This window comes from Anomalospiza imberbis, chromosome 2, assembly GCF_031753505.1.
Source record: "Anomalospiza imberbis isolate Cuckoo-Finch-1a 21T00152 chromosome 2, ASM3175350v1, whole genome shotgun sequence".
NCBI lineage: Eukaryota > Metazoa > Chordata > Aves > Passeriformes > Viduidae > Anomalospiza > Anomalospiza imberbis.
The window spans coordinates 1,468,624-1,491,867 of NC_089682.1; the positions used below are offsets into that span (position 1 = coordinate 1,468,624).

Sequence of the window (23,244 nt, forward strand, 5' to 3'; positions counted from 1 at the left end):
TATCTGAGGGAATTGCAGTCAGGAAGGTCAGCTCTGTCTCCTCAGCACACAAAATTCCTGAATTACCACCCTGAAGAGGTGAGTGCTGGCTTTTCCCTTGGAATATCTTTTGGGATAACCTCAGTGGAGACACACATGAAAAACCAGGAGTCTGTCCCGTGAAATCTACTGATTCCCAGCTCCACAGGAACGACAAGCTGAAGGTCACTGGAGCAGACGAGGAGAAAACAAATAAACACCCACTTGACTCCAGACTCTTGGATGTTTATGGGACCAAATCCTGACTTTTAGCTGGAATCTGGTGTCTATTATCACCAATTTGCATTAGGAACCTTGTGCTGGCTTTTCCTGCCACTAGAACAGCAGCAAATTCACGAAAATCAAGCTTCAGGACTGCCCCCACCAAGGACTGCACACAACCCCAGATTCAGACACACACCAAGGTCTGCAGACACAGCATGGAAAATCTGATTTATTTTCAAAATGAACATGAATTTTGATGAAAATGGTAATTCCTTATCTTTGTTCCATCCTCAGGTCAGCGAAAGGCAGCGCCAGAGAGACTCAACTCATGGTTCTTAAATGTGGCACTGGAACAAAAAAAAAGCAGGATTAAAAGGCACTTCCATGATGTTGGTGGGATAAATGGATAAACCAGGTTTTTCTGGCCATCACACTCAGAGTATTGTAGAAATTCCAAGGTGAATCAACACTTCCTGGCTTTCTCCGGGAGCTGTTTCTGGAACCTTCCATGGAGATGCCAGGATGTGTTTCTAGAGAGCTGGACATGAGCAGCTCCAGCAGGGCAATTATCCGGAGGGAATCCAATTAAAAGCTTACTGTTCTCCAGCCAGGAGTGTTCTAGAGATGCACAGAATTATCTGTTGGAATCCCTCAGGCAGCTTACCTGGAATAACCTTCTCCTGGATCCACTCCAGCTCCCAGGGGAGGCTCCGGCTCAGGAAATCATCTCGGTGCAGAGCAGCTCCAGCTCCAAGTGAGAGGCACTTCCCAGCAGGATGCACGGAATTGTGCCGGCCCTGCCTCCCTAAATGCAGATGAACGGCGGCAGGAAGGGTCCAGTGGATTTCAGAGAGCTGGGAGGAGGCTGCTGAAAATCTCTGTGGATTTGCTGTGCTTCGTAGAATCATGGAATGAATTGGGTTAGGAGGGATCTTGAAGATGATCCCATTCCCACCCCCTACCGTGGCAGGGACACCTTCCACTGTCCCAGGCTGCTCCAAGCCCCAGTGTCCAACCTGGCCTTGGGCACTGCCAGGGATCCAGGGGCAGCCCCAGCTGCTCTGGGAATTCCATCCCCTGTCCACCCTTCCAGGGAACAATTACTAATTCCCAAAATCCCATCCATCCCTGCCCTCCTTCAGCCTCCAACCATCCCCCCAGTGCTATCACTCCATACCCTCCTTGACCATGGGAATACCCAGAGGTCTGGAGTGCAGGTTATCTCCCAGATCCCATATCCTCTCACCTTGGGAGCCCTCCCAGTGAGAGAGATGACCCCATGTGACCCAGCCAACCACCATGAGGACTTTCCCTGGCTTCCAGAACCTTCCTGAGGGAGCTGGTGCTGGATAGCAGATACTGGGAAGCCAGCCCAGCTCAGAGCAGGCTCAGTGCAGGATCCAGAGCATCCCCAGTGTGCCAGGTCTCCTGGGTGCCACCAGACCCTCACCCTGGAGCCCAGGCTGGGTGCCAGGGCACGGCTGGCCTCTGCCTGCCCCTCCAGAGGCAAGGATTTTCTGCTGGAAGCAGGAGCTGGGTTGCAAGACCCGTTTGCGCAACGGGATCGCAAATGGGCCTGAGGTCAAGGCAGGGGGAGGAAACAAGAAACGAAAAATGTTCCTGTGCTCATGCAACACATCCCAGGTTTCATGGGCAGGGATTTCTTAACTCCTGTGCTGACACCCTTGTTTGCCTTCCTTGGGTTGGGAATGATCGGCTCTCCTTGCTTTTAATCATGTGGGAAGCCCCACATAACCCCGAGCCTCTGGGTTTTGTGCGGCCTCAGGATGAGTTTTGGCCTCCGTGACCTCCCGGGATGGTTGTGTGTCAAACTGAGATTTTTCCTGCCAAAATAAACAGCAGTGGAAGTGGAATTTTCTCCGACAGTCAGGCTCAGAAGATGACACTGACGGAGGTCGTGTGGGGTGGCTGCTCTGGTTTTCGGGGTCATTCAAACCTCCTGACCTGGCTTTTGCTTCCCCTCTGACTGTGCAGCACCCACTGGGACCACAGGGCTCCATTGCAGTCCCAGGAATGGGAATGAGCTTCTCTGGGCTGTATCAAGTAAAAAATAACCAGCACTTCTTTAATAGTCAATTACAGGGTGCAGCAAACCCAAAATATGCAGCAGTTCTAGACTTGACTTGATATTTCTGCCAAACTCTGAGCTCAGCACAGGTTGTACCCAGTGGGCAGGTGCTCAACCCAGAATTCTGGCAGAATTTGTTCCTACTGTTCCTGCCTGTGGCACAAACACAGCCTGGACCTCATCAGCAACACCATCCCAGGATCCCAGAATTGTTGTGGTTGGAAGGGACCTCTGGAGATCATCCAGTCCACCCCCCTGCCCAGGCAGGGTCACCCTGAGCAGGTGACACAGGGACACATCCAGGTGGGTCTGGGATGGCTCCAGAGAGGGAGAATCCATCCCTCTGGGGATGGGCAGCTGCTCCAGGGCTCCATGGGAAAACATCTTTCCTCAGGTTGAGGTGGAACTCCAACACATTTCTCCTCCCTGACTCTTTAGTAATAAGAATAAAATAATAGTTAAAAATAGAAGGGATTAAGATATATAAACTTGTGAGTTCCTATGTCTGGTTTGCAGCCTGGTCTAGGGGATGTTCCCTTCCCATGGCAGGGGGAACAAGATGACAATTCTAGGAAAAGCTTCCAACAGGGCAAGGCTCAGGAGTGTCCTGGATTTTTTCAGAGCTCAGGAGGGCTGGGATTTAATCCTTGACTTCATCCCTCTGTCTTCTAAACAGCCTTGTTTTAAAATGTGCCTGGAAGCACAGGGGTGTTGCTAAGGAGTCAGGGAAGTGGTGGAATTCTCCTGCCTATGGGGATCAGGCCACTTGTTTTCCTGAGGAATTATGGAAACAGATCCTTCACTCCTCCATCCACTTCTCAGGAATAACTGTAATTCCATGAACATGTGGGTTACCAACACCATACTCCATGAAAGTAGGTCTTGATGGGAATGTGGCTCCAGTTCAGGCTCTCCAGGGGCTGTTCCATCCCACTTCCCCATGGAATTCCATGGGCTTCACTTGAGCCGGGAGAGCAGAACCAGTTTGGTTTTGATCTGTGCTGGTGGGGCTGGAACCAAAGCCAGCCCAATTATCCCTGCACCTCCATCCTGATCCGCCTCGCAGCTGCCATCAAACCCACTCTGAACATCCACGGAATACACCAATGTCCATGGAATAAACCAGCATCCATGGAATGCACCAATGTCCATGGAATGCACCAATGTCCATGGAATACACCAATGTCCATGGAGTACACCAGCATCCACGGAATACACCAACGTCCATGGAATACATCAACATCTGTCCATGGAATACACCAATGTCCATGGAATTAATCAATGTCCATGGAATACACCAACATCCATAGAATGCACCAATGTCCATGGAATACACCAATGTCCATGGAATACACCAACATCTATGGAATACACCAACATGCATGGAATGCACCAATGTCCGAGGAATACACCAACATCCATGGAATACACCAGTGTCCATGGAATGCACCAACATCTATGGAATGCACCAATGTCCATGGAATGCACCAACATCCATGGAATGCACCAACATCTATGGAATACACCCAGTATCCATGGAATACACCGGCATCCATGGAACAGCATCCATGGAATACACCAATGTCCATGGAATGCACCAACATCCATGGAATACACCAACATGAGGATGTCCCTCCTGGTTGTGGTTTCTCTTCTGAGCCCTGAAGAACCTTCTAGAAAGGCTCTGGCTGCTCTCCTGACCTCCCCTTTTTATTCCCCTTGTCCCATCCGAAGCTCCATGAAATCCCAGCACCTTTGCCCCAGAAGGGAAGGCCTGAGAGGAGCATCCAGGTGACCTTTGCATCATTCCTTGGTCTCCTCTGCTTCCCATGGACAGCTTGTCCCCCGCCTGCATTTTTTCCCTTTTCCCACCCTCCTCTTTGCTGCCTCTCCCTCTCTTTCCCAGACAGGGTGGGGAGGTTTTAGGTGAAGAAATCCATCGAGGGGATGGAGAAACCTGAGGGATTAAGGAAGGACACACAAGTGGGGCAGGCATGTGGTCACACCTCCCCAGACTAATCCTCTGCTGGGACTGGACACTATGTCCTTTTACCCAAACCCTCTGGATGCATTTCCCCTCTGTGAATCAACTCCTTTTGGAATGTTTGCACCTCCAGTGTCCCATGGCACGAAGGTCCCACAGCTTAGCAGTGTGAAGGGAGAAGGGGATAAGGTGAATCAGGAGATTCAGGACTTGGATCTGGCTTCCAGGCCACTGTGATGAGGAGATGAAAGGAGAAGGAATGAGACTGGAAAGCAGGAGTGCTGCTGTGGGAGTTCAGCCCTGTCAGACACTGTCCCTGCCCACGGGAGCTGTGGCAATCAGTGGCCTCTGGCAGGGCCCTGCTCTCCTGCCAAACCCAGGGATTGGTGCTGCAACTGCTGCTCTGCCTCCCTCTGCTTCAGGAGGACAGGACTTGGCAGGAAAATGGGGATTCAGCAGGGTTGCCTCTCCCAGTTTCCATTCCCTGGAAACCCCAGGCTCTGGAGGGGTTGTTGTGACAAGTGGCAGGTGGGACGGGATGACTGTGACCACTGCACACCTGGGCTGCAGCTTCTGGGAACTGTTTCCTACTGCAATCCCAAATAAAACCTCAGCTATCCTTGAGGCCAAACCACGAACTTTGGCCCTCTGGTACCATCTGCAGCCTCACTCGCCTGTCTCTGGAGTCTTGTGTGGAAGTGAAGAGAACCTGGAATCACAGAATGGTTTAGGTTGGAAAAGACCCGTAAGATCATGGAGTCCAGCCTGTAACAGCAGCACGACATCCATCCCAAACCCATGTTCCAAAGAGCCACACCTACATGGCTTTGAAATCCCTCCAGGGATCCCTCTTCTGGGCAGCCCCTGGCAAGGCCTGAGCAGCCTTTCCATGGGGAAATTCCTGCTGCTGGCCAAGCTGAGCCTGCCCTGGCCCAGCCTGAGGCCGTTCCCTCTCCTCCTGTCCCTGTTCCCTGGCAGCACAGCCCGACCCCCCGGCTGTCCCCTCCTGGCAGGAGCTGTGCAGAGCCACAAGGTCCCCCCTGAGCCTCCTTTGCTCCAGGCTCAGCCCCTTCCCAGCTCCCTCAGGAATTCTCCAGCCCCTTCCCAGCTCCCTCAGGAATTCTCCAGCCCCTTCCCAGCTCCGTTCCCTGCCCTGGATATGCTCCAGCTCCTCCAGGTCTCTCCTGTGAGGGCCCAACGTGATTCTTCAGTGAGGCTTCAGCTCCACAGGTTGTGTTTATCCGAGCAAATGCCAGGACACAAAAAAAAAAAAAAAAAAAAACAAAAAAAAAAACCAAAAACCACCAAAAACAAAACAAAACAAAAAAAAACACCAACATTTGAATGTGATGGATTAAGACCCACTTTTATTTCCAGGACTCAGTGGCTTTCAGGTGTGTAAAGATCAGAGCAGAGGGCCCAGCTCGCAGCCTGGACGAGGGACATGAGGGACATGAGGGACAGTGGGGCTGCCACAGCACCAGCGCTGCTGGTTCCAGCCACTGATGGCAGAGGAGCTCTGGATTCAGGTTTTCTACTCCATGGAAGCAGCGGGGAGGTGGGGACAGACAGCACCTCGCAGTGTGACTGTCCTCGGTGACATTTGTACTTCTCATCTAGCTCAGAGCCCCTGCCAGGGCCTGAAGGGGCTCCAGGAGAGCTGGAGAGGGACTGGGGACAATGCCTGGAGGGACAGGACACAGGGAATGGCTCCCACTGCCAGAGGGCAGGGCTGGGTGGGAGATTGGGAATTGGGAATTGTTCCCTGGCAGGGTGGGCAGGGGCTGGGATGGAATTCCCAGAGCAGCTGGGGCTGCCCCTGGATCCCTGGCAGTGCCCAAGGCCAGGCTGGACACTGGGGCTGGAGCAGCCTGGGACAGTGGGAGGTGTCCCTGCCATGGCAGGGTGGCACTGGATGATCTTCAAGATCCCTTCCAACCCAAACCATTGGAAAAAAAACTCCAAACCAACCAACCAAGCAATTCAACAAACCAAAACCCCCAAAAACCTCAAGCCATTGCTGCTGTCAGTCATTTACTTTGCCTTCCATGATGTTTTGAGCAGATGTTGCCCATGGGTCCCCACTGTTTGGTGCAGTTCAGCTGCAGCACCAATATTTTCATTACAGCACCAATATTTTCATTACAGCTGAAAGAATGGGGAACCCCCCAGTATTTCAGAGGGATCAGTGTGGGCACCTCAAGTTTCTCTTCCCCTCTGAGGGACACACACACCTGAATGAAATGCACCTGAAGAGCATTTCAGGTGTCACATCTGCTCTTCCCAGCCAGAAATATCCGTGTTTGCTTTTCCAGTTCAAGGCTCTGTGCAGCCAACTCCCTCATTTAATCCCCTGAAGCTTTTGCAACCGCACCACACAAAACCATAGCAACAAGGCTGGGCACTGCAGCCTCCTCCTGCCTCGGATTTCTCCATCCCTGCAGCTGGGCTGAGGCAGCACAGCTTTCCTTGGCAGGACCTCCTTGCTCTCCACCCCTCCCGGACAGGAGGGTGCAGCCAGTTCTTTTCTGCTATGTCCTGAGTGTGATAATTTATTTTTGGGGAGTTTTGAATAAGTTAGAGATGGGATTTTTGAGTTGGTTCTGATGAGGTGGTTTATTTTTTTTTTTATTTTTACATAGGTAGGAAGGGTGACATTGTTCTAATATGGCTTACATTGTTATAATATGGTTTAGAAGGTTATAAGACTTTTAGTTATAAGACTTTTTAAGGAGTTATTGATTAATAAAACACTGTTCATAAGGACATTTATATTTTTTTACTTAATCTTTAAATGTTTTGTCTTCTAGACATATTACAGTGTAAGCTTTTTTAGTTAATTATGTTATGACACATAAACTTATAGTATTGTATTTTAATCTGTTTACTTTTATAAACACTTTTACTTTAATTTCGTTCTGAAAGTTCCTTGCATTTCAGATTCCCACACTAAGGGAAAGGATGAGAGGAAATGGCCTCAAATTGCACCAGGGGAGGATCAGATTAGGGATTACAAACAATTTTCCCCTCACAGAGTGGTCAGGCCTCGGGATGAGCTGCCCAGGGAAGTTTGGAGTCCCTGGGAGGGTTCAGGAGGAGTCTGATGTGGCCCTGGGGACAGGGTTTGGGGTGATGCTGGATGACCATGGAAGTCTCTTGGTGATTCTGGGTTTCTGTGACTCTGGGGTTTTGCTTCAGCCACAAAGGACCATTCCAGGTGTCCCTCTCCAGCAGGAATTCAGGACAGTGCATCCTGATGTGCTCTCTGACCTTCAGCCGTGGAGTTATTGGAATATTTAGACAGGTTTTGGGCAGATATGGATATTTTGGGGCAGCCTGTCAGGATCCCTCTGGACACAGCCAGCACTGCAGCAGATCAGCTGGTCTGTGGTCCTGTGGGAAAAGATGGGGTCAGACAAACCCAAAGGGTCACAACAGGTGATCAAACACTAAATGAAGCCTCAGGGTCTCTCAGGAAACCAAAGTACCCCAAGGGCTGACCCACTCAGCAGTCAGAGACCCCAAAAGATGGAAGAACTGTTCCACAAGAAAGAAGCGATTCCAAAGGGTTTCCTCAGTTAAAAAGAAAACCCAGCCTGGACAGGGCAAGGCATCCAAAGTGCAAAGTTTGTTTCTTGCAGATGATGCAGGGAAACAATGGAATATTTGGGTGGAAAAGGGATCAAGTGCACTGAGAGCTCCTCTGAAGGGAAATGTCTGGGGGAGATCGTCATTAATAACAATCCTGTGCTATTCAGAAGAATCACAGGATCAGTTAGGTGGGAAAAGGCCTCCAAATCATGGGACAGGGACAGCTTTCTTTTATTTATTTTAGCCTGTATGTATTCAGTTCTGTCATATTTTGTAAATACAGTGTCCCAAAACAAGTTAAAAGAAAATAAAAGGCTGGTGATTGCACTAGAAGCAAAATTAGTTGTCCTTAAATCAATTTTGATGGACTTGCCTAGTGTGATACCAATTTAGACCACATACAGACTTTTGAGAAATACGTTAATCACACGATAATGGCCAAATAAGACTTGGTTTTCAACTCATCTCTGGAGAGCCTGGTTTCACCCCCTTCCCCCTTCAAACTTAGTTTAAATCCCTCTCAATCAGCCCTGCAACACATGGGCTGGAGTACTTTTGTATTTTTTCCAGGAAACAGCTGGAGCTGGCCCAGGAGGGATTTAGGTCCCAGGCTCCCCAGGGAATGGGCACTGCCCCGAGGCTGCCAGAGCTCCAGCAGCCTTTGGACAGCGCTGCCAGGGATGCCCAGGGTGGGGTTGTTGGGGGGGTCTGGGCAGGGCAGGGCTGGCACTGGGGGATCCCTTCTCACTCAGGATATTCCATTATTATTATTCCCTGAGATCAGGAGCATTTTGCTTGGCATTAGTCTCCATTCCAGTCTAATATTAAGGTTTCCACTTTTCCTGCCCAAGACATTTGTCTGCTCCTCCTCCTGTTTAATCATTCCCACCCTGTCTGTCGTTGACCACCTCACTGCTCTCCAGACTCAGCAAACCCTGAGCTAAGTGACCTTCAGGGGGACACTGGGACTGGGATTATTCAGGGACTCTGGTTTCAGAAACAGCTGGTAGAAGAGAGGGGTTGAGGAAGGGATAAATTGCACATTGTTAGCAGTTATTCCTGAACTTGGGAACTTCCAGGCTCCTTTCTCGTCTCCATAGCCAGACAAAAGAGTTCCAAGTGACTTCATCCAGCTGGGAGCAGCCAGGGAATGTCTGTGCACAGCACAGGGAGGTGCCTCTGGGGTTCCTCAGAGCACACAGAAGCTCTCTGGGGGCAAAGCCACGGGAACCTGCCAGGAAAAGTGTGGGATCAGGAGGAACAGCTGCCAGCAGCTCATCCCTGTGCTGGGAGGTTTCCTGCTCAGAACATCTCCAGGAGCAAGGAGAGCAGTAACCATGACAATGGTGGGAGCAGCAGGGTTTCCTCAGGGATCGGCACTTTTCCACACCAGGAGCAAATCTCCCTCTCTGGGGTGTGCTGTGGATTTGGGATCGCCCCACGCTGCCTTCCTGTCCCTCAAAGGTGACATTTCTTAGGCAGGACTGGCTGTAAAATGAAAATGTGTTTTTTTTAGTCCCAGCCCAAGTGCTTGGGGGGGGGCATTTTGCACCTCAATCCCACCATGATCCCCCTCCTTGGATGTCTCCACCAGAGCAGGAGCCACTGCTGATGCTGCTAACATGGTCTCATTTCCCTGAGCAAACTCCTCAGGTGTCTCAGAGCCTCTCAGAGGAGTCAGCATTTGCTGGTTGCCAGAAAGAAAGCCAACACTCACTCATTCTCCTTTTCTTTTTTTTTTTTTTTTTTTTTTTTTTTTCCTCTTTTGGTCTGGTTTTCTGGGGGTTTCTAAGGAAGTTTTTGTCTTTTCCTGCTCCAGGTCATGAGTGAGGTGGCCACAGAGCAGAGCTCCGAGGATCTACTTCTGCAGCAAGGGCATGGAAGTGGTGCTCACCTGATCCTGAGGGGAGAAAAGGAGAGAAAATGGGAAAAGGAAAAGGGGGAAGGGAAAGGGGGAAGGGAAGGGAAGGGAAGGGAAGGGAAGGGAAGGGAAGGGAAGGGAAGGGAAGGGAAGGGAAGGGAAGGGAAGGGAAGGGAAGGGAAGGGAAGGGAAGGGAAGGGAAGGGAAGGGAAGGGAAGGGAAGGGAAGGGAAGGGAAGGGAAGGGAAGGGAAGGGAAGGGAAGGGAAGGGAAGGAAGGGAAGGGAAGGGAAGGGAAGGGAAGGGAAGGGAAGGGAAGGGAAGGGAAGGGAAGGGAAGGGAAGGGAAGGGAAGGGAAGGGAAGGGAAGGGAAGGGAAGGGAAGGGAAGGGAAGGGAAGGGAAGGGAAGGAAAGGAAAGGAAAGGAAAGGAAAGGAAAGGAAAGGAAAGGAAAGGAAAGGAAAGGAAAGGAAAGGAAAGGAAAGGAAAGGAAAGGAAAGGAAAGGAAAGGAAAGGAAAGGAAAGGAAAGGAAAGGAAAGGTCAAACTTTGGGTGTTGAGCAGCCTGACTGCTCAGCACTCACCTCTTGTGCCCAGGTCAGCAAAGGAAATGATTGTTCTTATCACTGCTGGTGCTACTGGTTTATTCACAGAAGCATGGAATGATTCAGGTTGGAAGGGACCTTAAAGATCATCCCATTCCACTGTCCCAGGTTGTTCCAAGCCCCATCCTAGCCTTGGGCACTGCCAGGAATCCAGGGGCAGCCACAGCTGCTCTGGTCACCTGTGCCAGGGCCTGCCCGCCCTCACAGCCAAGAATTCTCTAATTATTATTATTATTATTATTATTATTATTATTATTATTATTTTACAGAGCTCATCTTTACTCTTCTGGCTCACCAGAAGTGGAGCTGCACCCCTGTTTATCCCCTGGAAAGCTCTTTTCCAATATCTAAACTTGCAGCAATCAGCACAAAGGCTCAATCCCAGATCCGACAGAATGACTGATGCAAGCTGTCAGCCAATATTTGACTTTCCAGGTGAGATTAGATTCAGCTTTTAATTTAATATAAACATAAGGCGTGCAGTGCAAGGCACTTATTTCACAGGCAACTGCTCCCAGCCTTGTGCAGGCTCCTTAAAACATCCCTGCTCTTTTGGGGAGTTTCATCCCATTATCCAGTGGAGTTGGAAAATCCTGAGTGTTCTGAATCTCCTCAGGGAAGGACACAGCAAAGGTAAGATGCTTTTACAAATCTATTTCCTCTCGAAAAATGATAGCAAATCAAGGAAAAAGCAGGTTTTACAGACAGTAAAGGTCGTTTGTATTTATATTTTCTCATTTGGTTTCATTAATTTCCTTTATCACCTATATTTGAGCATGTGTGAGGAACTAACTGCAGAGGGATCCAACTGCACATGTACCTGAATCCTTGTGTGCACACAAGGCTGAATTCCTGAATTCCTGAATTGAAAGACATGCCAAATTTTTTATTAGCAATGAAAATTCACTGCCTCTTCCCCTTGCACGCAGCCAGCTCCTCATTCTTGAGGATTGGACTGGGAACAAAGGGCTTTTGGGGGAAGATTCCCACAGGTTTTAGGGCTTGGTTGGCTTGGAGAGCTGGAGGAATTGCCCACATTAAAGTGGGACAGCCTGAGTGGGAATGGGATCTGTTGGGATCTGTGTGGGAATGGGATCTGGTGGGAATGGGATCAGGTGGGAATGGGATCTATGTGGGAATGGGAATGGGATCGGATGGGAATGGGATCTGTGTGAGAATGGGAGCTGGTGAGAATAGGATCTGGTGAGATTGGGATCGGGTGGGAAGGGGATTGGGTGGGAACGGGATTGGGTGGGAACAGGCGCTGGTGGGAATAAGTTTTGGGTGTGAATGGGATCTGGTGGGAATGGGATTGGGTGGGAATGGGATCTGTGTGGGAAGGAATGCCAGAGGGGGATTTTCCTCCTTTGGGACACACACCTGGTTCATGGGGTCCGAGCAGCACTGGGGTCTGAATTTTGGGATAAATGGGATCAAACACGGCTTTGCAGTACCAGGCAGTGTCTATTCCCCTTTGGGGACTGTCCCAAACGGTCCCTGAGGCCACTCCAGGGATGGAGTCTCAGCCTCCATATCCCTCCCATGTCTTTGTCTTCTCCTCAGGAGCAATCCTTCTCCCCTTGGAGATTCACCTCTGTAGGGAAGGGAAAGTGCCACAGACCCTGTGACAGGGCCATGGGGGCCTTCACCAAAGTGTCCCACAGAGCAAAGGGACCTGAGGAGGCTCCAGGATGAGCAGAGGGACGGAGCAGCTCTGCTGGCAGGAAAGGCTGGCACAGCTGGCATTGTTCACCTGCACAGGAGAAGCTTTGGGCTGAGCTCAGTGTGGCCTTGCAGGGCCTGGAGGAGCCCCAGGAAACCTGGAGAGAGACAATTTCCAGGGGATGCAGGGACAGGACCCAGGGAATGGCTGCCACTGCCAGAGGGCAGGGCTGGATGGGAGATTGGGAATTGGGAATTGTTCCCTGGCAGGGTGGGCAGGGGCTGGGATGGAATTCCCAGAGCAGCTGGGGCTGCCCCTGGATCCCTGGCAGTGCCCAAGGCCAGGTTGGACACTGGGGCTGGAGCAGCCTGGGACAGTGGGAGGTGTCCCTGCCATGGCAGGGCTGGCACTGGGTGATTTTAAGGTCCCTTCCAGCCCAAACCGTTCCAGGATTCTTGAGTAGAACCTTCTTGGGTCTCTGAACATACTGAACCACCCAGAGATGTGGATTCTCAGCTGAGCTAAAGCTGCACCTTCAAGTGTCAGAAGGTGACTGCTACTAGATAATTGACATAACACTGACGAAATACTCCAAACCAACTCTTTTAATACAGACATCTGATTAAAAATAATATTTTCTTGTCTTTAGCAGCATAATTAGCAAGGATGGCCAAGCTGCAAAACTTCACTTGGGCAGTGGAAGATATTTTCAAGGAAACCTTCCTCAATTACATGAACAGCTGGAGGAGGAACATGACAGAAGCAGCAAATAAACTGCAGGCTGAGGTGGCTGCTGAAAACTTTGACTACGTCATCCTGTACCTGATGGTGATGATTGGGATGTTCTCCTTCATCATCGTGGCCATCCTGGTGAGCACTGTGAAATCCAAGAGGAGGGAGCACTCCAACGATCCCTATCACCAGTACATCGTGGAGGACTGGGGGGAGAAGTACAAAAACCAGGTTCTGAACCCAGAAGATCTCAAGTGTGTGATCCATGAAAACCTGGGGGCAAGGGATAAAACAAGCCCGGAGTCACCTTGACTTGCTGGGAACGCCAGCAGTGAGGGATTCAGGGAGTCACACAGAGGGAACTGGCTGGAAGTCCAAAGAGCTGTGGAAGTGTTGATAAAATTTACACACAGGTCGATGGATAATGGAGTCCTGAGGAAATCAGTGTGATCGTCCCCGTGAGGATCTCGGGAAAGTCCAAGAGAAATCTGTGATTGTGCTTCCCTTTGATAGTCTGTCCTTTGGGAAAATAAAGCCAAGACAAGGATAACTTGATTATTTGACCATTTTTTAAATCCACAAGCAGATCTGGATGTTCCCACCTCTGAATAACTGTGAATTAGTGGTCAAAAGTGCCCACTTACATCCAAACTGTGTGACTTAAATCCAAAATGGCCAGTGAAATTTCCATGGATTGATTGAAGAAGCAATTAGGGAATGAATCACAGGAGGGACCTGATACCTGCACACACTCACTCCCAACTCCTTTTTAGTGATCTGATTCCTATTTTTGCTTGTGTTAAATAATAAATAACAAAGGGCTTCTTTTCTTTGGGAGCCTTTGGCTTGTCCTGGACACAGGTCTTGAGATTTGAGCTGATCCCATCATGCTCCAGAAGTGCTGGAGGTGCAAAAGAAGCACAACCAGCAGGCTGAAGGAAGGGACTGTCTTCCACTCTGCTCGTGTGAGAGCCCACCTGCAGAGCTGCCTCCAGATCAACACCAGAAAAAGGTGGAGCTGCTGGAGAGTCCAGAGGAGGCCACGGAGCTATTTCACAGAGCACCTCTGCTCTGAGCCAGGCTGGGAGAGCTGGGGGTGCTCACCTGGAGAGGAGAAGGTTCCAGGGAGAGCTCAGAGCCCCTGCCAGGGCCTGAAGGGGCTCCAGGAGAGCTGGAGAGGGACTTCTCACATAGTAATGTATTGATAGGACAAAGGGAAATGGCCTTAAGTTGAAGGAGGGCAGGTTTATGTCAGATATTAGGAAGAAATTAATTAGTATGAGGGTGGTGAGGCCCTGATGCAGGCTGTCCAGAGAGGATGTGGAATCCCCATTTCTGGAAATGTTTAATGCCAGGCTGGACAGGGTTTGGAGCGACCTGGACACCTCCCACTGTCCCAGGCTGCTCCAGCCCCAGTGTCCAGCCTGGCCTTGGGCACTGCCAGGGATCCAGGGGCAGCCCCAGCTGCTCTGCCCACCCTGTGCCAGGGCCTCAGCACCCTCCCAGGGAGGAAATTCTTCCTAATACATGATCTGAACCTGTAATTTTTCAGTTTTGAGGCCCTTCCCTGTGTCCTGTCCCTGCATTCCCTGGAAATTGTCTCTCTCCAGGTTTCCTGGGGCTCCTCCAGGCCCTGCAAGGCCACACTGAGCTCAGCCCAAAGCTTCTCCTGTGCAGGTGAACAATGCCAGCTGTGCCAGCCTTTCCTGCCAGCAGAGCTGCTCCATCCCTCTGCTCATCCTGGAGCCTCCTCTGGGCTCTCTGCAGCAGCTCCAGCTCCTCCCTGGGCTGGGACAGGGCTGGGGCAGCTCTGCAGGTGGGCTCTCACCTCTGGGGGCACAGGGACACAATCCCAATCCCTCTCCTGATCCCCAGCTGGGCACGGGGGTCTCTGGGACCTCGCCGCGGTCCTTGCGGGAGCTGCTTTAGGGCAGAACGGGTAATTCCGGGGGAGAAAAGCAGAGCACTCGCAGCCCCAGCGCCGCAGCCGAGCGGGCGGAGCGGCCCCAGCCGGGCCCGGCGCTGCCGCTGCCGGGAGCTCCGTGAGGGAGCGCCGCCCCCGCCCGCCATGGCCGCCCGGAGGTAGGACCGGCCCGGGCCCTTTCCTTCCTTCCTTCCTTCCTTCCTTGCTCGCTTGCTTCCTTCCCCTCAGGGCCCCGCGGGGCTCCGGCGGCCCCCGGCCCGCATCGCCGCCGGCCCCGAGCGCTCCGCTCCCCGCAGCCTCGGCCGCTCTCCCGGGCCGGGCCCGCTGCCTGCCCTGCCTGCCCTGCCCCTTCTCTACCCCCTCTCCTTGCTCTCCAGGCCTCGTCCTTTCTCTCCACCCCCCTTCCCTCTCGCCAGTCGCTTCCGCGTTGCTCACCCCGCTTTCCTCCATCTCCAGCCCCCTCTCTGCTCTCCAGCCGCCCTTGCTCTGCAGTCCCCCCACCCGCTGTTCTCCAGTCTCTTCCTTGCTCTCCAGCTCCCTTACTTGATATCCACCTTTCCTTCCTTGTTCACCAGCCCCCTTTCCTAGTTCTCCATTGCCTTCCTTCCTCTCCAGGCCCTCCATTCTTGTTCTCCACTCCCCTCCTTTCCTTTCAGCCCCCCTTCCTTATTCTCTCCTCACTATCCAGCCCCCATTTCTTGTTCTCCAGCCCCCATTCCTTGTTCTCCAGTACCCCCTCCTTTCTCTTCAGCCCCCCTTCCTTGCTCTGCATCCCCTTTCCTTGCTCTCCACCCCCTGCTTTTCTTGCTTTCCACCCTCCCTCCTTGTTCCCCAGTCCCTTCCTCCTGCTCCAGCCCAGGACAGAGCTGGGCTGGGATCCAGGGGCAGCCCCAGCTGCTCTGGGCACCCTGTGCCAGGGCCTGCCCACCCTGCCGGGGGACAGTTCCTAATTCCCAATATCCCATCCAGCCCTGCCCTCTGGCAGTCTAAAACCATTGCTCCTTGACTTGGCACTCTCTGCCCATAGAAAAAATCCCTCTCCCTGCTGTTTAGCACTGGAAGGGGTTCTAAGGTCTCCCTGGAATTGTCCTTTCTCCAGGCTGGACAATCCCAGTTCTCCCAGCCTGTTTCCAGAGCAGAGCGCCTTAAGTTTTGGGATCATCTTTGTGATCCCTGGTGATGCCATGGTGGAACAGTCTGATGTGCCCTTGGCATTTCTGGGTTTGGTTTGATTTTAATCCAACCAATGTGAATGAAACATCCCATCTGCTGTGTTCCTGTTTTCCAGAGTTTGGAGCACGTGAGGAGCTGCCAGAGGAATCACGCATATTTTAATTTCTGCTTCATCAGGTACGAAGATCTTGATGTTTTTATAAATTGTTTTGATGTCGCTTGAGTTGATCCAAAATCAGAATCAGGTTTGGGTTGGAAAGGACCTTAAAGATCATCTCATTCCAAGCCCTGCCATGAGCAGGGACACCTTCCAGGCTGCTCAGAGCCCCGTCCAGGCTGGCCTTGGCGAGTGACACCCCTTTTCTAGCTCAGAAATGTCACATTTAAGTGCACTCAGATAACTCAGTAGCTGGTGCTTTCCAAGGCCTCGTGGCTGCAGTTGTTCAGCAACCCCCAAAGGAATATCTCCAGCCCCGTTTTGTGGGAATGATGGAGATCTTTAGATGTTCTGTGGTGCCTCGGGCTGTCCGTGCTCTGCAGACAATGCCCTGAGAGCCTGGGCTGGGCTGTGGTTCCTGGGGAGGGCTGGAGCTGCAATCCAGGGCTGGCATTCAGCTCCCTGCTCCACCACAGGCCTCCCACGTGCCTGGGCCCAGCTGTGGGGCTGTGTCGCACAAGGCAGAGCTGGGCAGAGATCCTGGGGCTGGAATCAGGGCTAATCCCAAGCTCTGGGATGTGGTGCAGCTCTCCCTGAGGGACGCAACCCTCTGGAGTGTGCCTGCAGAGGATCCCCGAGGATTTGGGGTTCACAGGGAATTGCTGCCACAGCCCTGAGGTGAGGATCTGGCCAGACCCTCTCCTCTTTCCCATCTGCAGGAGTCTGATCTGCTTCCCCAGACAGAATTCCCTGGGGCAAAGCTGCACACACAGCCCAGAATCCCAAAATCCCAGCATGATTTGGGTTGGGAGGGACCTTAAAGCCAATCCAGTGCCATGGGCAGGGACACCTTCCACTGTCCCAGGGTGCTCCAAGCCCCATCCAACCTGGCCTGGGAGTGGGGCAGCCACTGTGGCATGGCTCTGCTCATGAGCACCTCCCATTTGTAAAGGAATAAAACTCCAGAGGGGACCTGGCAGTGCCTGAGGATCCCTGTCAGCCTGGTGCTGTTTTATCCCAGCTCCTGGAGCATCTGTCAGGGAATGTGTGGCAGAGCCTGGTGCTCCTGTCCCTCCTCACGTGGCTGCACACAAGGAGCAGGAGCTCCTGGCAGGTGAGGGGAGGGAGCAGTGCCCTTGTGTGGGGCCCAGGCCCTGTGTTTGCCTGCATTTTCCTGGGGAGGGAACAATGCCTGCCTGTGGATGTGTTCCCTGCTCCTTATCTGTGCCTTATCTCCTCAGGAAAGGCAAACACACAATTCCAGCTGTTGATTTAAGATATCCCAGCCTTGAAAAAAGCAGTGTTGGAGCTTTTTGCTCTTGCACTGATGACCTCAGTGCTCATAAGTGGTGTTTTTTAAGTGTGAAGGGAATCCTAGAATCCTGGAATGGTTTGGATTGGAAGGGATTTAAAAGCCCATCCAGACTCCAAGGTCAGGGACCTCCCACTGTCCCAGGCTGCTCCAAGCCCCAGTGTCCAACCTGACCTTGGGCACTGCCAGGGATCCAGGGGCAGCCACAGCTGCTCTGGGCTTCCCCTTTCCCCACGTCCTACCCTCTTCCCACTGTTCTCCCTGCCCTGTGCTGCAGCTTCACCTGCTTTTTTCAATCCTGAGGTTTCCACTGGATTTCATAAGGGCTGGGATCAGGTGGAGGCTGGAAAAGCCAAGACATGAAATGGGGAGAAGTGCTTGGCCATGGAGGCTGGTGGGAAGTGGGAACCCGGCCTGGAGGGAGCAGTGACATTCCCACTCAGTCCCAACTGCACTGTGGGGACAGAGCATCACAGGTGTCAGCTCTGGGAAACATTCCGGGATTACAAAAAACATGGAAAGAGACTTTGGACAAGGCCTGGAGGGACAGGACACAGGGAATGGCTCCCACTGCCAGAGGGCAGGGCTGGGTGGGAGATTGGGAATTGGGAATTGTTCCCTGGCAGGGTGGGCAGGGGCTGGGATGGAATTCCCAGAGCAGCTGGGGCTGCCTCTGGATCCCTGGCAGTGGCCAAGGCCAGGCTGGACACTGGGGCTGGAGCAGCCTGGCACAGTGGGAGGTGTCCCTGCCCTGGCATGGGATGATCTCCAAGGTCCTTCCAGCCCAAACCATTCCATGATTCCGTGAAGTAAAAATACATTTTCTTGGAGGTGTAACAACACTGACTCTGTTCACAACCTCCCTGACATTTTCTCAGCAGGAGAAGGAGCTGCACAGTCAGGATGAGCACAGAAACAGTGGCTGAGGAACAGGAATTTGGTGGTGGCTGCCACTCCAGGGCTTTGGTACAGCTGGGTCTTGGTCACTCTGGAGGAGTGGGAATGTTTCCAGAGGGGTCTCTGCAGGGTGAGAGGGGAAAGGAGAGAAGAGGATGCTCTGGCTGGAGAAATTAGGAAATCTACCCAGAAACTGAGCAGGACAGGAGCTGCAAGAACGTTTAATTTCTACAGAGAGCTCAGCAGCTGCTCTCTGGTGTGGTGCTGATTTACTCAGCCCAGCTTTTCACGGTGCTGGAGTGTTCTCTTCTGCTTTTCCACTCTTGTTCCAGAGACAGGAAAGGCCTCCAGGGGTTAATTTGGATTCCAGCAGCTGAGCAGAGAGCCCAGGGCAGTGCTGAGTGTGCTGCAGGCTTTTCATCCCAGGAATTCAGCTCTGGAATGGTTGGTGACCACTCAGGGCTCCAGGGAGTGCTTGCTTTGCTAACCTCTATATTTATAAACTGTTAGTGTGGAGAATTAAATTAATCAATCACAGAACTGAGAAATTAGAGGATTAATTAGATGTTCAGCTCCAAACAGAGCAGGTGAGCTTGGAAACCCTCAAAGAACCCCCAGGGCAGCTCCTGTGTGTCCCTCAGGTCCCAGCAGAGCCAGGCAGGGGGAGCACACACAGCTCCAGCTTCCAAAGGCAGCCGTGGTTTCCATGGGGCAGCTGTCAGGGTGTGGAATTCCAGCCCCAGCACCTGCTCTGGGCTCTCAAAGCCTGGTCCTGCTCCTGTCACTCAGCCCCAGAAAGGCCCTGGAGGTCACTGGGGATGAGCCCTCCCAGGGGCAGGGTGGGCTAATTAGCAGCTTGCCTAATTCTCTTTGAATATCTGTTTCTCCAAGAGTTCATTCTGCTTTGTTTTCCATTTCTCCAAGAGTTCATTCTGCTTTGTTTTCCTTGTCCCCAAGATGCTCCTGCCCTGCCCTGTGCCTCCAGGAGTGTGACCCCCCCAGTGCTGGGGCACCCCACAGCTGAGATGGTGGCCTTTAACTGGAAGGTGAGGCTGGGGCACATTCCCAAAGCAGGGACTGCTGGTCTTTCCATGGGCTGTGTTGGGTGGGTACTGACGGTTCCTTCCCCAGGGGAGGGTTGTTTAACCCCACACTCTCAGGGACAGGGGATTTCTTGCTGTCCTTCCTTGGCAGATGTGCTGGCCCCAGGATTTGCTGTTGGGTCCTCCCATGTTAGACCTGAGCTCACCAGAGCTCTGCTCATCCCTGCTCCTCCTGCCTTTCCTCTTTCCAGGTTTTTCTCTGGCTGCTCTTCCCTCAGCTGCTTTTGTTAGTGGAGGGGAATTTCTCCACTGTGTTTTTGGGGTTTGGGGCCATGAAAGCTCTGCAGGGTCTTGTGTCAGGCACCACAGTGTTGGAGCAGGTACCTCCTGCATGGAGCTGCTGCAGAGAGCCCAGAGGAGGCTCCAGGATGAGCAGAGGGATGGAGCAGCTCTGCTGGCAGGAAAGGCTGGCACAGCTGGGATTGTTCACCTGCACAGGAGAAGCTTTGGGCTGAGCTCAGTGTGGCCTTGCAGGGCCTGGAGGAGCCCCAGGAAACCTGGAGAGAGACAATTTCCAGGGAATGCAGGGACAGCACACAGGGAATGGCTCCCACTGCCAGAGGGCAGGGCTGGATGGGAGATTGGGAACTGGGAATTGTTCCCTGGCAGGGTGGGCAGGGGCTGGGATGGAATTCCCAGAGCAGCTGTGGCTGCCCCTGGATCCCTGGCAGTGCCCAAGGCCAGGTTGGACACTGGGGCTGGGAGCAGCCTGGGGCAGTGGGAGGTGTCCCTGCCTGTGGAGCTGGATGAGCTTTGAAGTCCCTTCCAATCCAGACCATTCCATGACTCTATAATTAACAATTTGAGCACATTAAATCAAACTTTTCCCCAGCCCTGCCTCCCCTGCCCTGGTGTTGCAGAGCTGTGGGTTCAGAGGTGTTGCCTCTCTGACTGTGGGGAGATTGACAGAGCCTGGTGTTGTTTTTCCAGACTCCTGCTGGTGCAGGGACACAAGGCTTGGCCTAAATTCAGAGCTTTGATTTGTCCTGACAGCTTTGGGAGATCCTGAGGGAACAGGGGGAATTCCAAGTTCACAGTTACCACAGAACCATGGAGTGTCCTGGTGGGAAGGGACCCGCAGGGATCACCCAGTCCAAGGCCTGGCCCAAGACCCCCCAACAACCCCACCCCATCCCTGGGGAGCCTGCTCAGTGCCCACCACCCATTTCCACTGGATTTTCCTCTCCAAGTTCATGTTTTTATAGCATTGAAACACTCTGTGCAATTCCAGGCATTCAAAACTGGTACAGCAATCCTTGGATTTTTTACTTTTCTCCCAGTTTAAAGGCATTTATCTACACCTTCCATATCTGAGCAGGTTCATTACAAAATTGCTACAAATTAAGGTTTCCTGGAGTGTTTTTGGGGATCCCACCTGAAAGCTGATCCCCAGGGATCCATCACTTGTGAGGATTGTTCAGCAGCATTTGCACTTTCACAATTTCCCTAAAATACTCAGCTCTTCCCTTTTTTCAGCTCCAGATGCTGGAAAATGAGCAAAAGGAGTTCAGGACTTGAGGGAGGGGGATTTTTTCTTTGGCTTTGTTGCTCTGCCTGATTTAAGTCCCACAGAAATAAAAACCATGGAGAGAGAGAGGAGCGTTTCTGTTGGAATGGAAGATGCAGAACATCCAAATAAATTCATCTTTAATTGCCCAAGTGTTCCAGAAGTGCCTAAACATATTCTTTGGCATTCCAGGCTCTGGAGAACTTCCCACTGCTGATGTACATTTTGGCAGCTAAAACATTGATCCTTTGCTTGGCCTTTGCTGGAGTCAAAATGTACCAGAGCAAGAAAATTGAGGAGAAACTGAAGAGGGAACGTGAAGAGAAACTGAAAGCAGAAGCAGAGAAGAAGGATGAGTGAAGAGTGCCTCAGGTATGGAATTGATCCCAATTCCTGGGCTTGGACAGTGGCCTTGTTAATCCCAGTGGGGTTGATTTGGAATGTGCAATTAGAGCTGAGCTCTTGGAATATTTGGGATGTTTCAGGGGATTTGCTCTAGTTCTTTGTGGGACTTGCATGAACCACTGTCCTGTTTGAGGATGTTTTAGCACAGTATTCCCTCTCTGTTTTTATCTCCCTGGGATTTTGTGCCTGATGCACCAAGAGGGGCATAAATTGGGAATAACTGCGGGGGAGCAGCCAGGCGAGGTGCTGCAATCAGAGCTCTGGGCCTGAAGTCACAAAATAAAGAGAGAAAATAATCAGCCTTTCTAGATGAGTGAAATTATTGACAGATTGGGGGTGGTTTACTGGAAAGGGTAAATTCCACTCCTGGAATTCCCAAAGGGACAGGTTCTGCCATGGAATATCCACCATGTAGAACTCCCTGAGAAACTGCACATTTTTCTGCTTGAAAGAGCAAAATGAACATCACAAAATTCCCTAAATTTGGGATTTTCATTCTGAAATTCCCCAGCTCCTCCCCTCTGTTTCCAAAGTTGAAGCAATCCCTGCATTCTTGGAGCAAATCCATGAGCAGAATGAGTCCTGCCTGGTGCTTGGATTCTATTCCTTGCCTTGCTTGTCATTTTTGGAGCAGTTTCCTTCACTTCTCCCTGTTCTGCAGCAAAATGGGAATTCTATTCCTGCCTGCCCTTTGGAAGCTCAGTTGGAGTTTGATGTCATGTTGCTCTTTATTGAAATAAAATCTTATTTCCCTTTCTGAGGTCATCCCCTTCCATCTAAAGACACTTCTCAGTTCTTAAAATCTTTCCTAGATTTTATTTCCACCCTGTCACTGTTTTATTCCCTTTATTCCCAAGGATTGGGAATTGTGCCAAGAAATGAGGCCCTGGGAATAACCATGGGAATTAAGTTTTTTCTTTTTATACACAAAAAAACCCCAAACAAACAAACAAACAAACAAAAAAACCCAAAACACCAAACAAAAAACAAAACCGACAAAACCAAAGGGGTTTTTCAGTCTCCTGATTCCAGCAGATTCAGGACTTGGCTTTGGGGCAGATTTTGGCCACTTCCCTGGAAAAGGAAAGGTTGGACAGGGCTTGGAGCACCCTGGGATAGTGGGAGGTATCCCTGCCCATGGCAGGGGTGGATGGGATGATCTTTGAGATCCCTCTAACACAAAGCAGTCTGGGATTCTGGGATTCTGTGCAGTGTTATCCCAGGGAATTCTGTTTGGCAAACCCCACAGCTCCAGGGATTTCTGCACCAGGATCATCACACAAAACCTCAGTGCCCAGCAGGCGACACCACCCTTGGAAATAAAACCTCTCTGATTTCACAGAAATCCCCTTCCCAGTCCCCAGAGCTGCCCAGCAGAGGCCCTGTCCTTCCAAAAATCTGGGATTAAGAGGGAGGAATTCCTCCATGGAGCTGGGAACAGCTCCAAACGTGCCCCTGTGCTCTCCCTCCTGTGCCTGCTGTTCTCACTCCTCTGTCCCCTCCCTGCAGGTTCCTGACACTTGGATTCCCTTCCCAGGAGGATGAAGCCTTCCTGGAAAAGAAGGATGGGTAACCTCAGAGTGACACTTAAATAATTTCTGTTTTTATATGTACAGCAAAGCAGCTGAGCCTCTATTTATGTAATAAAAAAAATGTCTTTGTTTAAAAAATAAACTTGGGTGCTGCTTCCTCAAAGGACTGGAGCTGCAGGGGAGGCACTTGGGAAAGACCAGCTGCGAGGAGGGGGCTGGGATGGAAGAGGAAAACACTCTGGAGGGAAAAATTGAGGAGAAAAATGCTCTGGATCCATCCTGAGAGGCTCCAAAGCTCATGGAGAGGCAGAAGGACGTGGAGAGGGCTCAGTGCAGCTTTTGCAGCTTCTTCCTGCAAGGTCAGGCTGTGGGGCCTGCATGGAATCAGGTGGACAGTCCCAGAAGAGCAACTTTTCCAGGCACTTGGTGCATCCAGGACTTCCTTGGGTCCATGGAAATCACAGAAGGAG

At 51.7% G+C, this 23,244-nt stretch overlaps 2 protein-coding genes across 10 annotated transcripts; both read left to right on the plus strand.

Annotated features, from left to right (window-relative positions):
- Positions 1–3,976: 3,976 nt before the first annotated feature.
- KCNE2 (potassium voltage-gated channel subfamily E regulatory subunit 2) lies at positions 3,977–21,167 on the plus strand. 9 transcript variants are annotated; one of them, XM_068179500.1, is made up of 6 exons: positions 5,422–5,546; positions 10,639–10,804; positions 12,682–12,902; positions 15,977–16,038; positions 19,185–19,273; positions 21,030–21,081. In XM_068179500.1, exons 3-5 carry the CDS (start codon positions 12,699–12,701, stop codon positions 19,249–19,251), a joined length of 333 nt encoding a protein of 110 aa, XP_068035601.1. In that variant the 5' UTR covers positions 5,422–5,546; positions 10,639–10,804; positions 12,682–12,698; the 3' UTR covers positions 19,252–19,273; positions 21,030–21,081. The 9 variants fall into 9 exon arrangements, with proteins under 9 accessions (XP_068035595.1, XP_068035598.1, XP_068035600.1 ...); XM_068179501.1 differs by lacking the exon at positions 19,185–19,273 and having other exon boundaries at positions 5,392–5,546; positions 21,030–21,167; XM_068179497.1 differs by lacking the exons at positions 15,977–16,038; positions 19,185–19,273; positions 21,030–21,081 and adding an exon at positions 10,888–11,002 and having other exon boundaries at positions 5,329–5,546; positions 12,682–13,319.
- SMIM11 (small integral membrane protein 11) lies at positions 15,995–22,916 on the plus strand. Its single transcript, XM_068179502.1, has 4 exons — positions 15,995–16,038; positions 19,185–19,273; positions 21,030–21,209; positions 22,752–22,916. The coding sequence occupies exons 2-3, from the start codon at positions 19,253–19,255 to the stop codon at positions 21,195–21,197; spliced, it is 189 nt and encodes a 62-aa protein (XP_068035603.1). The 5' UTR covers positions 15,995–16,038; positions 19,185–19,252; the 3' UTR covers positions 21,198–21,209; positions 22,752–22,916.
- The last annotated feature ends 328 nt before the right edge of the window (positions 22,917–23,244 follow it).